We start from the raw sequence: 12,237 nt of genomic DNA on the forward strand, positions 1-12,237 counted from the left end.
GAAAAATGTAGCCTGGTCTGATGAATCACGATTTCTGCTGAGACACACAGACAGAATTTGGTGCCAACAGCATGAATCCATGGACCCAACCTGCCTTGTGTCAACAGTCCAGGCTGGTGGAGGTGGTGTAATGGTGTGGGGAATGTTTTCTTGGCACAGTTTGGGCCCATTAATACCAATCAGTCATCGCTTGAATGCCACAGCTTATTTGAGATTGTTGCTGATCATGTGCATCCCTTCATGGCCACAATTTACCCATCTTCTAATGGCTACGTCCAGCATGATAATGCACCATGTCACAAAGCAAAAGTCGTTTCAAACTGGTTTCATGAACATGACAATGAGTTCCGTGTTCTTCAGTGGCCTTCCCAGTCACAGGATCTGAATCCAGTAGAAACCTTTGGGATGGTAGAACAGGAGATTCGCAGCGTGTACACGTGCTCGTGAAAAATCTGCAGGATCTGCATGATGCAATCATGTCAACATGGACCAGAATCTCAAAGGAATGTTTCCAACAGCTTGTGGAATCCACAGCATGAAGAATTGAGGCTGTTTTGACAACAAATGGAGGCTCTACCCAGTATTAATATAGTCTTCCTAATAAAGTGTACGTTTTACCATGAGTTTCTTGTTCTCCAGAAGGCAGTAAATGAATAACATCTGGCAGCATTAAAGGCTGTTTAGACATTGAGTGATGTTATAAAGAATGAGGTCAAAAAATTATTAAACAATATTTACATTAGCCTCAGAAAGGGAAGTGCAAACTTTTAAACAGATCTTTGTTTTGCACTGTTAATTTCTTTACATAGACTTTTTGTGCAATTCTTGTGATAATGATTTAACCTCTGTGGAACACTTTTTAAATATTTTCGTGCTGTCTTTGACTTCCTAATTTTGTCCTAAGGGTATTTTTGTACTCTCCATATCACAAGGTGAACACTGTATCCGAGGTCACCGGGCTGCAGAGACTGTGCATGTGAGTGACCGGGAGCTTCATGATCATGTGATCCCTCGCACAGATACACAGTGTGTGTCACATGGCTTTGATGTTTGATTGCGCACAGGAAATAAAGCCTTCTTTACTACCTTAAGTGAACCAACTGCAGAAAATTGCAGTAGTGAATGTTGCCTTATTCTTGAGTTGCCTGAATCGGATGCACTAATGTAAGTGATATTAGGACATAACAGTTGGAGCAGAAGCATCATTTCCTCTGATTTAGAGTTACATGTTCAACCGTTTTGTTAAATTGTTACATCATAGGTGGACAAATTAGTTGCTTGGGCACCTAGGACAAGCAGATTTCCAGACTTTTTTTTTAGTTTTTTTTTTGTATTAATTGGTGCCTGGGAAACAGCCAGGGGGAAGAAAAAAAACTACTACTTATTGACTTTTGCTAAATGTTTTCATTTGCATTTTTCTCCTCTTTCCATTTTCTCTCCAATTTGGTCACCTGCTAAATCCCATCCACTAGCCAGCTCGTCCCTAATACGTGACATCTACCAACCGGAGAGGTTGAAGATTAACACTTGCTTTTCAGAGACCATTTACCACTTCTTTTTGCACTGTCGCTCATGCTACATCACAGGGCACCGTAACACACTCAGAGGAAAGCTCTATCTACCCTCTTCTGCATACATGAGCTCACAGATGCCCCTGATTGGTTAATGTTGCACTGATTGACAGGGGAGTGATTAATGCCATCCCTCCCACCCAATTTTGCTTGCTCACCTCGTGGTTAAGCATTTCGAGAGAAAATACACTAACTATACTCAAATAATAGAGTTTACCTGCTGATATGAGGAAAGAAAACTTCAGCTCATAGCCAGAACATTGGCCACGATTATTGTTGGAAGAGGACAATAATCATAAACTTGTTCTTCCCCTTAGTTTGTATTAATGCACTTCACTGCCTATCTGGCCTTCATGCTAGTACATTACTTTAGCTCCCATTCTGTAGCCCAGTCAGTTTGTTTCATGGCCACCAAAACATGGAATTGGGCAGCACATTGGAGCTTCCACTTGCCCGGTGTTTTAGCTCATGAATTTATGACTGTACCTTGGGAAATTTTGAAGAATGAGCATACTGCTGCCATTTAAGATTTATATTTGTATTACAACTGCATATATGTGCTGTTTTGGAATTGGTTAGATTCCTCTGCCTTTAATTTGCTATTAAGTTTTAAATGTTTCCAGGCATTTTCTACTTTTTGTGCTTTGATCCAGGCTTTTTATTCATATTACACTCAGATTTCTCACTGAACCGTTTCTTTACTTTGCTATGGATATCTCCTGAGCTTCAGCACTCAAAAAGAGGATCATTTTAGGTTCATTTTCTCACTCCTCCGCATCAGTTTTCAAATCGAGGTTATTTGCATGCAGCACCTACAAGAAATGTGGTTTTGGCTGATCTCAAACAGTAGAGGTGAGGGCATGGTGTGTTTAAAGTGTGTGATGGAGGAGAAAATCCTCTCTGCAGCTATTCTCTATGGCTTCTCCTCCACCTGCCGTTGCCAAAAGTGTGGTTTGGTCTGAATGAGCTAAGCTGGCATGAATAAGCTGAGCTAACGCCTGCAGTGACTCACTGAAACCTGACTCGGTCGTGATTATGGCAGCACACAGCTGTTAATGTTCAGCCAGGGCAACGCCACCGCAGATGTCACCCGGTCTTAAGGGGGACTGTTAGTACATAATCACTATTAATATGATGTGTAGTTTTTGTTCCTCATTCACACACTTTACATGATCTTAAATAAGAAACATGTCAAATAAGAAACGTAAACTGATTCAACGATGATGTTTGGTTTTAGCTAAAACTAATTTCTTCTGATAATTCAACACCAGTCAGATCAGTGTGGATGAATTCCAGGAGTCTAAGGATAATCTTTTAAGTATAAAGACATTGAGAGAGGGATTATGCATGTAATGGGAGTAAAAGAATAAAGAGTCTTTTGAATAATAGTAGGTGTAGTTTAGTCGTACCATATAGTGGTTGACTGCCAGTCCAAAAGGTGCAGAGCAGTATTAGGACTCCATCTCTAATTTATTGTACACTGAAGCTCTGATTTATTGCACTCCTGCACTAATTTGTGCGTGCATGCTGATAAATTGTGCGCAGTTAATGGGTGTGTTGTGGGGGATTTGCCAAGAATAATTGCGTAAATGATGTCCTGATCTCGGTAGATCTGTAAGAGTAAACTGGAAATTGCCGTGTATAATAAATAAATATAATGTAGATTAAATGTTTTGAGACACATCAAAAAAACTGTTCAAACTCCAGTATAAACACAAATTAAAAGCTGGTAGACATAGGTGTGTATTCTGTTTATGAAGAAAATGTAAATACATTTTACATTAAAAATAATGTAAAAGCCTTTCCTCAGGCTCAGAAACACGTGATGTAGCTCTAATATGAAACTTTCCTGAAAGTTTCTTTGAGAAACTTAAATAAAATAGTGGTTTTATTCTTTTCAAAGGGAACTTGATTCCACATATATAGTAGTTACAGCAAGTCAAACTGTGGATGCAAAGTTAATTTATTTGCATGGACACTGTCCTTTATTTTGTACTTTTATTTTATGTATTATATTGCTTATTTGAAAAACACAGCCTGGACATTTTTTCCCCAGTTGCTAACACATTTTCATGTTTTTATAAGCCTGATAATGTTTTTATTTCTGTAATTCAGTATTACTTTGAGAAGAAATGTGTTAAAATAAATTTTCATTAAACACTGATAAAAGGCTTGAAAGTACAAATTCCTCAAGTTACTATTCTGCTAAATGACATTCAGTATGAGTGTATGAGCTGCATGTTCAGTGTTGCTTTACTATAAACTTACACACAGCACTGTCAGCACGTACATTAGAACTGTAACTTTGGTCATTATATCTTCAGAGAGAAATGGAAGATCTTGTATTTTTTTCAGGCTGTCCATTGTATAGATTAGTGTAACTCTTTACTGTCTGCTTTCCAGTTTTGTGTTTAGTGTTTAAACTAAAGCAGCTTGTGTCTTGTTTTGCTTTAGAGGTATATGGAGATTGAGGACTTACAGGAGCAAGAGAGGAAAGATCTGCAAAGCAAAGTGACGATGCTGGAGGGCCAGACCAGACAGATGGAGCTCAAGACCAAGAACTACGCAGACCAGAGTGAGTATTTCAGTTCACGGCAAAGTGTATTTATCCACTTCAGAGACCAGAGGTGCCAGCATCTATTGGTTTTTGACTCCTTGGTACGGCAATACTGGAGACACTGGTATGTTTTTTTTTTTTTTCCCTCCTGCTTTTTCAGTTATCAGTCAGCAGCACTGACACCTCTTTAGTGACTTCTACTTTTCTTACCTGTATACAGTCACCAAAACAAGAGAATATTGGGTGTAAAATCATTTGCTGGCGTTTCTGTTTATTAAATTATTGTCTAGATTAAGATAATTTCTCCTTATACATTTCTTCAGTTTAGGGCTGTAGTTCAACAAAAAATTTGACATAATTGAATGGCAAAAACAGTCACTTTTTTAATTTTAACCATTAGTGATTAGTTCTTTGCTATAAATAATGTACATCAATTTGAAATTATGTTTCGTTTGACTCCATGGACATGAACAGATGTGTTTTGCTTTATGCAGGCATTAAACATGTACTTCTCTGTCCAGTCGTCTTTAAATATTCTATTTCTATCTCTGGTTTTTTGTAACAAGCCATGTTATGTGATGTCACTGGTCAGACCAGATTAGAAAGCTGCCTGTAATAAATGACATTATTGCATATAATTAGCCTCAACAGAGGATCTGCTACAGAAGCTGAGCAGGTTCATGTTTAAAAAAACTCCTCACTGTTTTTTTTTTTTTTTTCTTTTTTCTCCCCGCTCCATACTTGATGGCTTCTGCTGCAGCATATTTGTGCTGTAGTTTGATCCGCTGAAAATACTTCGGGTTCACATCCGGACTGCAGTCTGCCAGTTGATGACACGTGCTCTAGTTTGCTAGTTAGCTGTTTTCCTGTTCAGATATGTGTTAGCTAAGAATGGGCTGAATTGGATAATACCTGAAGGGCTGCTGAGCTCCCCCACATGATGGGCTGATGAGCACGTTCACCGCCAAGCCGATCTCTAGGTGGGCGGTGATTGCATAACTGCTCAAAGCAAATGACACATCTAGGCAATGCTGTCAGCTCCTTAAATGTTTTTCTCTCCTGAAATAAATGGACTAGAAACTTCTGTTGTGACCTTTCCTCAAGCATGATGCTCTCATGTTATAGTTCTTGACTTAAAGACCAAAGTTTACAACACTTTAGTGTCTCACTACTAGACCTATTTTGAAAACTGTTATGCTGCAGCTCTAATACATGATTTTCACAATCAGAAATTGACAAATGTCTTGCCTTGTAAACAATTTTTAGGCTGGACAGAGTGAGTCGGAATAAAACGTTACATTTTATCAGCTAAACTTAGTCAATGACTGGAAATAGTAGTATATGCTAGTCAATGATTCAATATTCCCGGTCGTTATGTGTGATTTCCAGTAGTTTGCACTTCCTGAGTTTCACTTGTCATCTACAAAACTAGTTGGGACATGTGAACTGAGTAAGCGCTTTATCCTGGACAGGGTGGTGATGGTGGATCCGGAGCCTATCCCGTGAGCCCTGGGCATGAGGCAGGGAAACACCCTGAGTGGCATGCAGGGTAGTCTTTTCTTCATCTGTTTTAAATAGTTTTTAAAAAGAGTCATTTCTTTTAATTCATTGAATCATGAATACGCAGTAGGGACTATTTCTCTCTTGCCAGCTTCTCATCTGATAACTGTTCTTCTGCCTTCTTATTCATTCCAGTTCACTTTGCTTGTTTATATAAATCAGTCCTTAATCACTCATCTCTTCCTAATATTACTGCTTTTTAAAGTTTATTAAACAATACTGTATGACGTGATCAAATGTAACCTCCCAGTAAATGAATGATTCAAGTGTTAAAAATAACTGTTTCTTGTTCAGTCAAAATAAATTACAAAATTAAGCCAAATTAGATTTGTTTCCCTTTCAGACCAAATGTTTTAATAAAGAGATGTGGCACTTAGTTGACTTTCCCAGGTGAAAACTGAAGAACATGTTTTGTCAGACATTCTCAAGAAAAGCATGAGAGAGATAATTACATTCAAACTGATAACTGTCAGTTTTTTAGTTCTATATCATTCCAGAAAAACTCGATGTGCAAGTAGTAAGCAACGATCAGTGATCATGCCAGACTTTATAAGGAAGGGAGTCTCAGTGTGAGGTTGTGTACTGAAGTGACAACATCTCTAGTTTAGCTGTAGCAGTTGCACTTTTTGACCTGTTGCTATGGTGATATAGAAGACACCTACAGACTACCCTTTTCTGCCTTTTAGCTAAAGCAGCAGCTAGACCAAATGCAAATAAAATTCATGCAGAAAAGCAAACTCACAGAACGGGAAAGGACATGGGACGTGAAAGACACATTTGGTTTGGTAGCATTACTTTCGGTTTGCGCGGCATTCAGAAATTCAGAATCCCTCAGTCTTGTGAGAGAACAGAAAACAAAACACCAGCACTGTGATTTCTTTGGCTGGTAAAAAAAAATGAAGGAGCTGCTAATTATCTACTAATTATATTGCTATATTTAAATCTTGCTTCATGCATATCTCCATGTGATCAGTCTACATGCTACTCGAGAACGTTTTCTGTTTTGTTCTCGTATAAAAATTTACGTTTCTGTATCAACATGTCATCGCTATTTAATAGGGTTTTTTTTAAAATCTTTTTTAAAATATATATTGAATAAGTTTATGTTGTTATTTGGACAGAGAAGTTGCTTGATTTATTTAAAATGGTTTAAATTGGTTTTCCTTTTATGTCACTAATAAAAGTGTCAAGTGTGTAACATGGACTGGACTGGACATGCACTTATGTTAATTCTGTAATAGCTGTGTAAAGTAAGCTTACGCACTCAGCTGGTTGCTTATAAATCTGTAAATTTTAGTGTCAGCTTATGGCCAGTGGAGTGCTATAACTGTAATGTACTAATAATAACCAAATTGTACTATGAACCTTCCAGTTTATGACTAGGTTATGCATTTTGTCCTTTTTCTCTCCTAATGTCCACCGTGAACTCCTTCTTTGTTGTCATTCTTGGCTGACAGTAAATTACTGCTGTGTGTTTTGTGTTGCACTAAAGACCTCTTGTGGTCGATTAGCGTTATTGCATTTAATCACACCATGTTGAATTTGGATTCAGTCCCTGATAAATCCTTTTCAGAGGTGTCAAATCTCAGAAATCCTGTCGTTGTCTGACAGAAGTTGCCTTTTTCAGGTTAATAAAATCTGTTTAGGTGTTGACTAATAGAGAGACGCTAAGCAATGATGTCACTGTCTGTTGTTCAGTTGGAAGATTAGAGGAACGTGAATCAGAACTGAAGAGAGAGTACAATGCCCTCCATCATCGACACACTGAGGTGAGGACTGTGTGTGTTTGGGGTGGTAATACATGACATAAAAATATCTTTTTAAAATAATGTAAATATTATTGTAATTGTTAGAATTAGGCTTAATTGTAATACTGTCTGTAAAGTTCATGCTTGTTAAGCTGTAAGGATTTTGGTGAAAAGTGTAATACAGTACTATAATAAGTTTTTGGGGACTTATAAACATGCTGTAGTGCCTGTAAGTGTTCTGATTTCTCATATTGTCATGTGGTGCACTGTGTAACTACCTGTGAATTTTCAGAACGCTCATGCATACACATAGCACCAACCAAATTTCTTAAACACCTGAATAGAAAGAAGATTGCGATTCCAGTTAGTAACTGTTTAATTGTGCGTCTTCTAAAGGTGGGATGCCTTAAACTTCACACTAATCACAGTTTATCTGCTTCTGTTCTGGTTGATAATCATTTTGCCTTTTTGCAGATGATCCACAGTTACATGGAGCATCTGGAGCGTACCAAAATGCAGCAGCTGACAGGGGTGGAAGCCACAGACACTAGCACTTTGAGCAGACATAAGTGAGTGTGATTTCAAGCCACCTTATTCATAACTGATCGGCTTTTATCTCTCTCTCCTCTCATCTGTGGCTCTCTCAAAAGAATCCATGTTTCTGTATTTTCAGTTGTTTCGATTTGCACAGAATCGTGCAATGACTTGAAATTACCTTCACTACTAAAATAAATATGACTGTAAAGCAAGAAGGGTTGCATGAAGTGTACCAATTTCGTTTCGATTTAATCTCCTTATTTAGCACTGGTTGAGTATGTTGATGAATAGACTGTTATGATACACATAGAGTCTTGGATACACACTGATGCAAATGTGCAAACATCTCCAAATGTAGGTCAGCAGTATCTTAGCCCAGTCAAGTGTGTGATAGTTGGAGAAAGAGTGAGAGAAAAGCGGAGGCTTTGGCGGATTGAGAAAATCCGCTGGTGGATGGTAATGATGTGGGGCAGTGCAGCAGCTCACACACACACTCTGTAATAGACTGAGAGTGTGAAGGGAGGTGGAAATGTGGCTGCTGAGACACAGTGGTGAAATCATCCATGTGGAGCAAGTCAGTTTATTTGTTTTTAATTTTTAATTTTATTTTTCCCCCATCCCAAAAAGCACACCTGCTGTCTTGCAGTGCTTGTATATGTGAGCTATATTTGTCCCATTTCTCATATTAGGCTTCAGAAGCGTGCTCACAAGTGCCGTTTATGTGCCCTTACTGTGTGCTTTGGTGATGCCCTGGTCAAGCTCTGACCCACTGCTCCTTGCGATGTCTGATAGGACCAATCACAGCACATGGGTTTGTCAAGAGCATTGAGCAACAAGGCGAATGAAAAGAGAGGAAAAAGTTCTTCAGATAAGGTTAATTGATTAACCTGAGTATGATTTACATACAGTTATATTTGGTGTGATGATCCTTTGCTAAAAAAAAAAAAAGTAGTCTCATGTGCAATGTGCAGTTTTATAAGGAAATGAGCTGTAAGTGTTACTGAGCATCTTGCAGAAGCAGCCACAGTTCTTCTGGAGACTTTGACTGTCGCACTTGCTTCTTATTTTTGCAGCAAAACCCAGCAGCCTTCATTATGGTTTTTTTATCTGAAAAGCGGTCTCTTATATAAGAGGCATTTTTCTGTAGCATTTAATTTTGTGCTGGAAAACTAATGTTTGGAAATCTAAAATGTTTTTGTACTGACTCGATAAAGTCATAAAAGAAAAATCCAAAACAACATTTGCACTAAAAAAAACAAGTGCCTTTTGCACAGTACTGTATATGAGTATGAATTACCTAATTAATGTATATAGCACACCTGCAAAAAGTACAGAGAATGGTTAGATGGATGGATGGATGTTCTTTAATAAATAAGTATTCCTTCCGTAATACACAGCATATGATAGCACAATATAGTATAATACCACATCTACCTTTTCTGTCTGATCGGCATTTAAATAAAAAAGGGCCTTGAGACTGCTTTATAATTATCATACCTCATCACTTCTAGCATGCTCTGCATGTCACAATTATTTCTTTACAATCGCATGCTAACTCTGGGAGCTACTTCACCCAAACACAAATGTGAGTGTACTAAGGCTGCACAATAATGGCCAAAATGATAACTGTTATAAATAATAGTGAGTTTATGTGGTTGATTGTAAATTATGAGGTGTATTAAAACAGTAAAGAAAATGTTAGCTCTGAGTTTTAGTCAGAGCAACATGCCATGATTTGGAACTCTCATCCGCTCTTGTCACCTCGATATATAATAAATATAAAATAAAATATCTAAAATGATGGCTGAATTTTTATTGCCAAATGAGGCAGCCTTTATTTTAGGAGCATGTAAATCATTCTCTAAAATACTCTCTTCTTATGCAGCTTCACCTCAAACTAAGTTTGAGTGGGTACCAGCTGTGATGATAATAATAATAATAATAATAATAATAATGATAATAATAATAATAATAATTTTATTGTACCATAGCACATGCTACTCGTTTTGAATCCCATCGCCTGCTGTACTACACACATTGACTTTTAATAGGCAGATTAATTAGCATACACGGATGACATAAGACCCTTTGAACACGCAGTATGTGGAAACCCTGATGTGCTACCTCAGACACTTTCTTTAAAAAGGATAATGATTACGGCCGAGTCGAACCCTACGCGTGAATTGCTGTACTTTCTTGTGTCTGTATTTATGCACTAGCTAAGAAGCTTGGCAAACTTTTTACATTATGCTAGCTACAGTTTTTAGCATAATCAGTTAGGTTTCAGGGCAACCAAAACATGGGACTGAGCATTGCATTAGAGCTGCCATTTTATCTGTAGGCTAACACATGGATTTAAGATTTATCCACCCCTGCCGTATGTTAATGTTTGGGTCAGATTTGTTAACACAGAACTGTGTATTAATGCACAGATCAGGTTTTATAATGAGGGTTAAATGCTTCCTGGCCATTTTAACAGTTTCTTGGGGATTAAAACATTAATAAGAAACAATTTGTTATACAAGGAAAAAAAAAAAAAAAAAAGACAAGTGCAGTGCAGTGTGTGTACGAGTCACTGATGCAAGTGCCACAACTCTGTGCTCGGTACAGGATTTGTAAGTCCCTGTTCCCACAGTCCCCCCCTCCCAGAGCTCTTCTGTTTATTCTCAGCCAATAGGTTTTAAGGGAGCTGAGGAGCGAGCAGAGAGGAAGCATATGAAATGAGCAGTCAGTCTGATGCTACCGCAGTGTGAAATGGAGAGAAAATGAGGGAGAGGGAGCTCTGTGCTGCTCAGCACCGAGGTGGTTTTACTAACAAGCAAGCGTTGATGAGGAGACAGTAGATGAGCAGTGAAAGGCAGTGTCAGAACGACAGTGGGAGGGCAGGAAAAAGAAACGTGAAAACGGCAGGAGCAGCTGCTGCAAAGCCGGTTTTCACTTTGCCCTGCCTGCCTGCCTGCCTGCGTGTGTGTGTGTCAGAGCGGATGATGTCACAGCACTGAGAGGCTGCAGAGCCACACACACTGGTGTGTAGACGGATGTGTATCGTCAGCGCTGCCGATGCTGATGGGATTGTTTTGGTGTGTCAGGGGGCGCTGGGCGGCCCGTAACGTGTGGCCACGACCATGAGTCCGGGCTGCATGCTGCTGTTTGTGTTTGGCTTCGTGGGGGGAGCCGTGGTCATCAACTCGGCCGTGCTGGTCTCACTCTCGGTGCTGCTGCTGGTGCATTACTCTGTTTCTAACGGCCTGCCCGCCATCACACTCCCCAGAAACAGCAGGTACGCACAGAGAAAGAGTGATGAAGAGAAGCTAGCTCTGTCACAAGGAATATTGTTCTATATATAAGGCTGATTATAAATTTCATCATTTTATTTGCTTCTAATATTAGTATAGTCCACTTTTGTAGTTTTTTAGCCCCAAATTGTTATCAAATGTTTATTTATCCTCTCCTGCCTTTCAACCTATTCGTTTACTTGATTGGAATTAATTTTCCTTTGCGTGCTTTTTTTCCTGCTTCATCTCGGTTATTTTTTAGCTTCTCATCTCTAGTGCAGTTTAGTCTGCAGTGGTAAACATCGGGAGTGCTTTCACTGTGTATACTGCTCCAAAGTATTCAAATCTGTCAAAGAGTTTTTTTTGTAGATAAACACCAGTGTAGTGTTTTCCTCTATAAGTTACAGGGTAGGGCTGGGCCATGTCTCACCCTGCAATGCCATATCTCCCAGCTTGTTATTGTTCCCTCATGGTAGCTTTTCAGTTTCCCTAGTTATTCCCCAGCTTTGTTGTGCACAAGATGTTGATGAGCCTGTATCTCTTTTTGTACTGTACCTGCGTACAGGTTCCATGATTGTTTGCTCTCCATGGTATGGTTGTATTGGCTAGTGGTATGTATGCCATTGTGTTTTTAAAATGGTGATCAAACTACAGTGTTGGTGCAAAAGAACAACTATGATGGAAGGGAAATAAAAGAAGAACAGATAACTTTAAAGTCAAAATCAGCTTTTATAAAAGTGTGGTTGTGGAGTGTGTGGTAGTTCACCATATTGTTATTCCCGTGTCAGCAGTATGTTTTGAAACTCTCTTTGCATGTTTAACTTTAAACAGTAGCTATCATGTGAGAATTAGCCGTCAGCAATGTTATCGATGTAAACATCAGACAGAATTAATTAGAAACTGGCAAGTTTGGACAGGGTGTTTATATAAGCCACGCCATGGGTCCTGAAAGACACATCGCTGCCTACTCGTATGTAACACTTCATCTT

At 38.8% G+C, this 12,237-nt stretch overlaps 1 protein-coding gene across 4 annotated transcripts in view; it reads left to right on the forward strand.

Moving 5' to 3' along the window:
* Positions 1 to 12,237, forward strand: part of spag9b (sperm associated antigen 9b) — a 42,212-nt gene that overhangs the window by 9,519 nt on the left and 20,456 nt on the right. For 2 of the 4 annotated variants that reach the window (XM_053239004.1, XM_026914896.3), the window contains exons 2-4: positions 4,026 to 4,146; positions 7,387 to 7,457; positions 7,911 to 8,005. In XM_053239004.1, the coding sequence (XP_053094979.1) occupies positions 4,026 to 4,146; positions 7,387 to 7,457; positions 7,911 to 8,005 (287 nt within the window). Of the gene's footprint in view, positions 1 to 4,025; positions 4,147 to 7,386; positions 7,458 to 7,910; positions 8,006 to 10,693; positions 11,254 to 12,237 lie in introns of those variants that run through there. The other 2 variants (XM_053239005.1, XM_026914898.3) reach the window with 2 other exon arrangements.

This window comes from Pangasianodon hypophthalmus, chromosome 12, assembly GCF_027358585.1.
Source record: "Pangasianodon hypophthalmus isolate fPanHyp1 chromosome 12, fPanHyp1.pri, whole genome shotgun sequence".
In the NCBI taxonomy this organism is placed as follows: Eukaryota; Metazoa; Chordata; class Actinopteri; order Siluriformes; family Pangasiidae; genus Pangasianodon; species Pangasianodon hypophthalmus.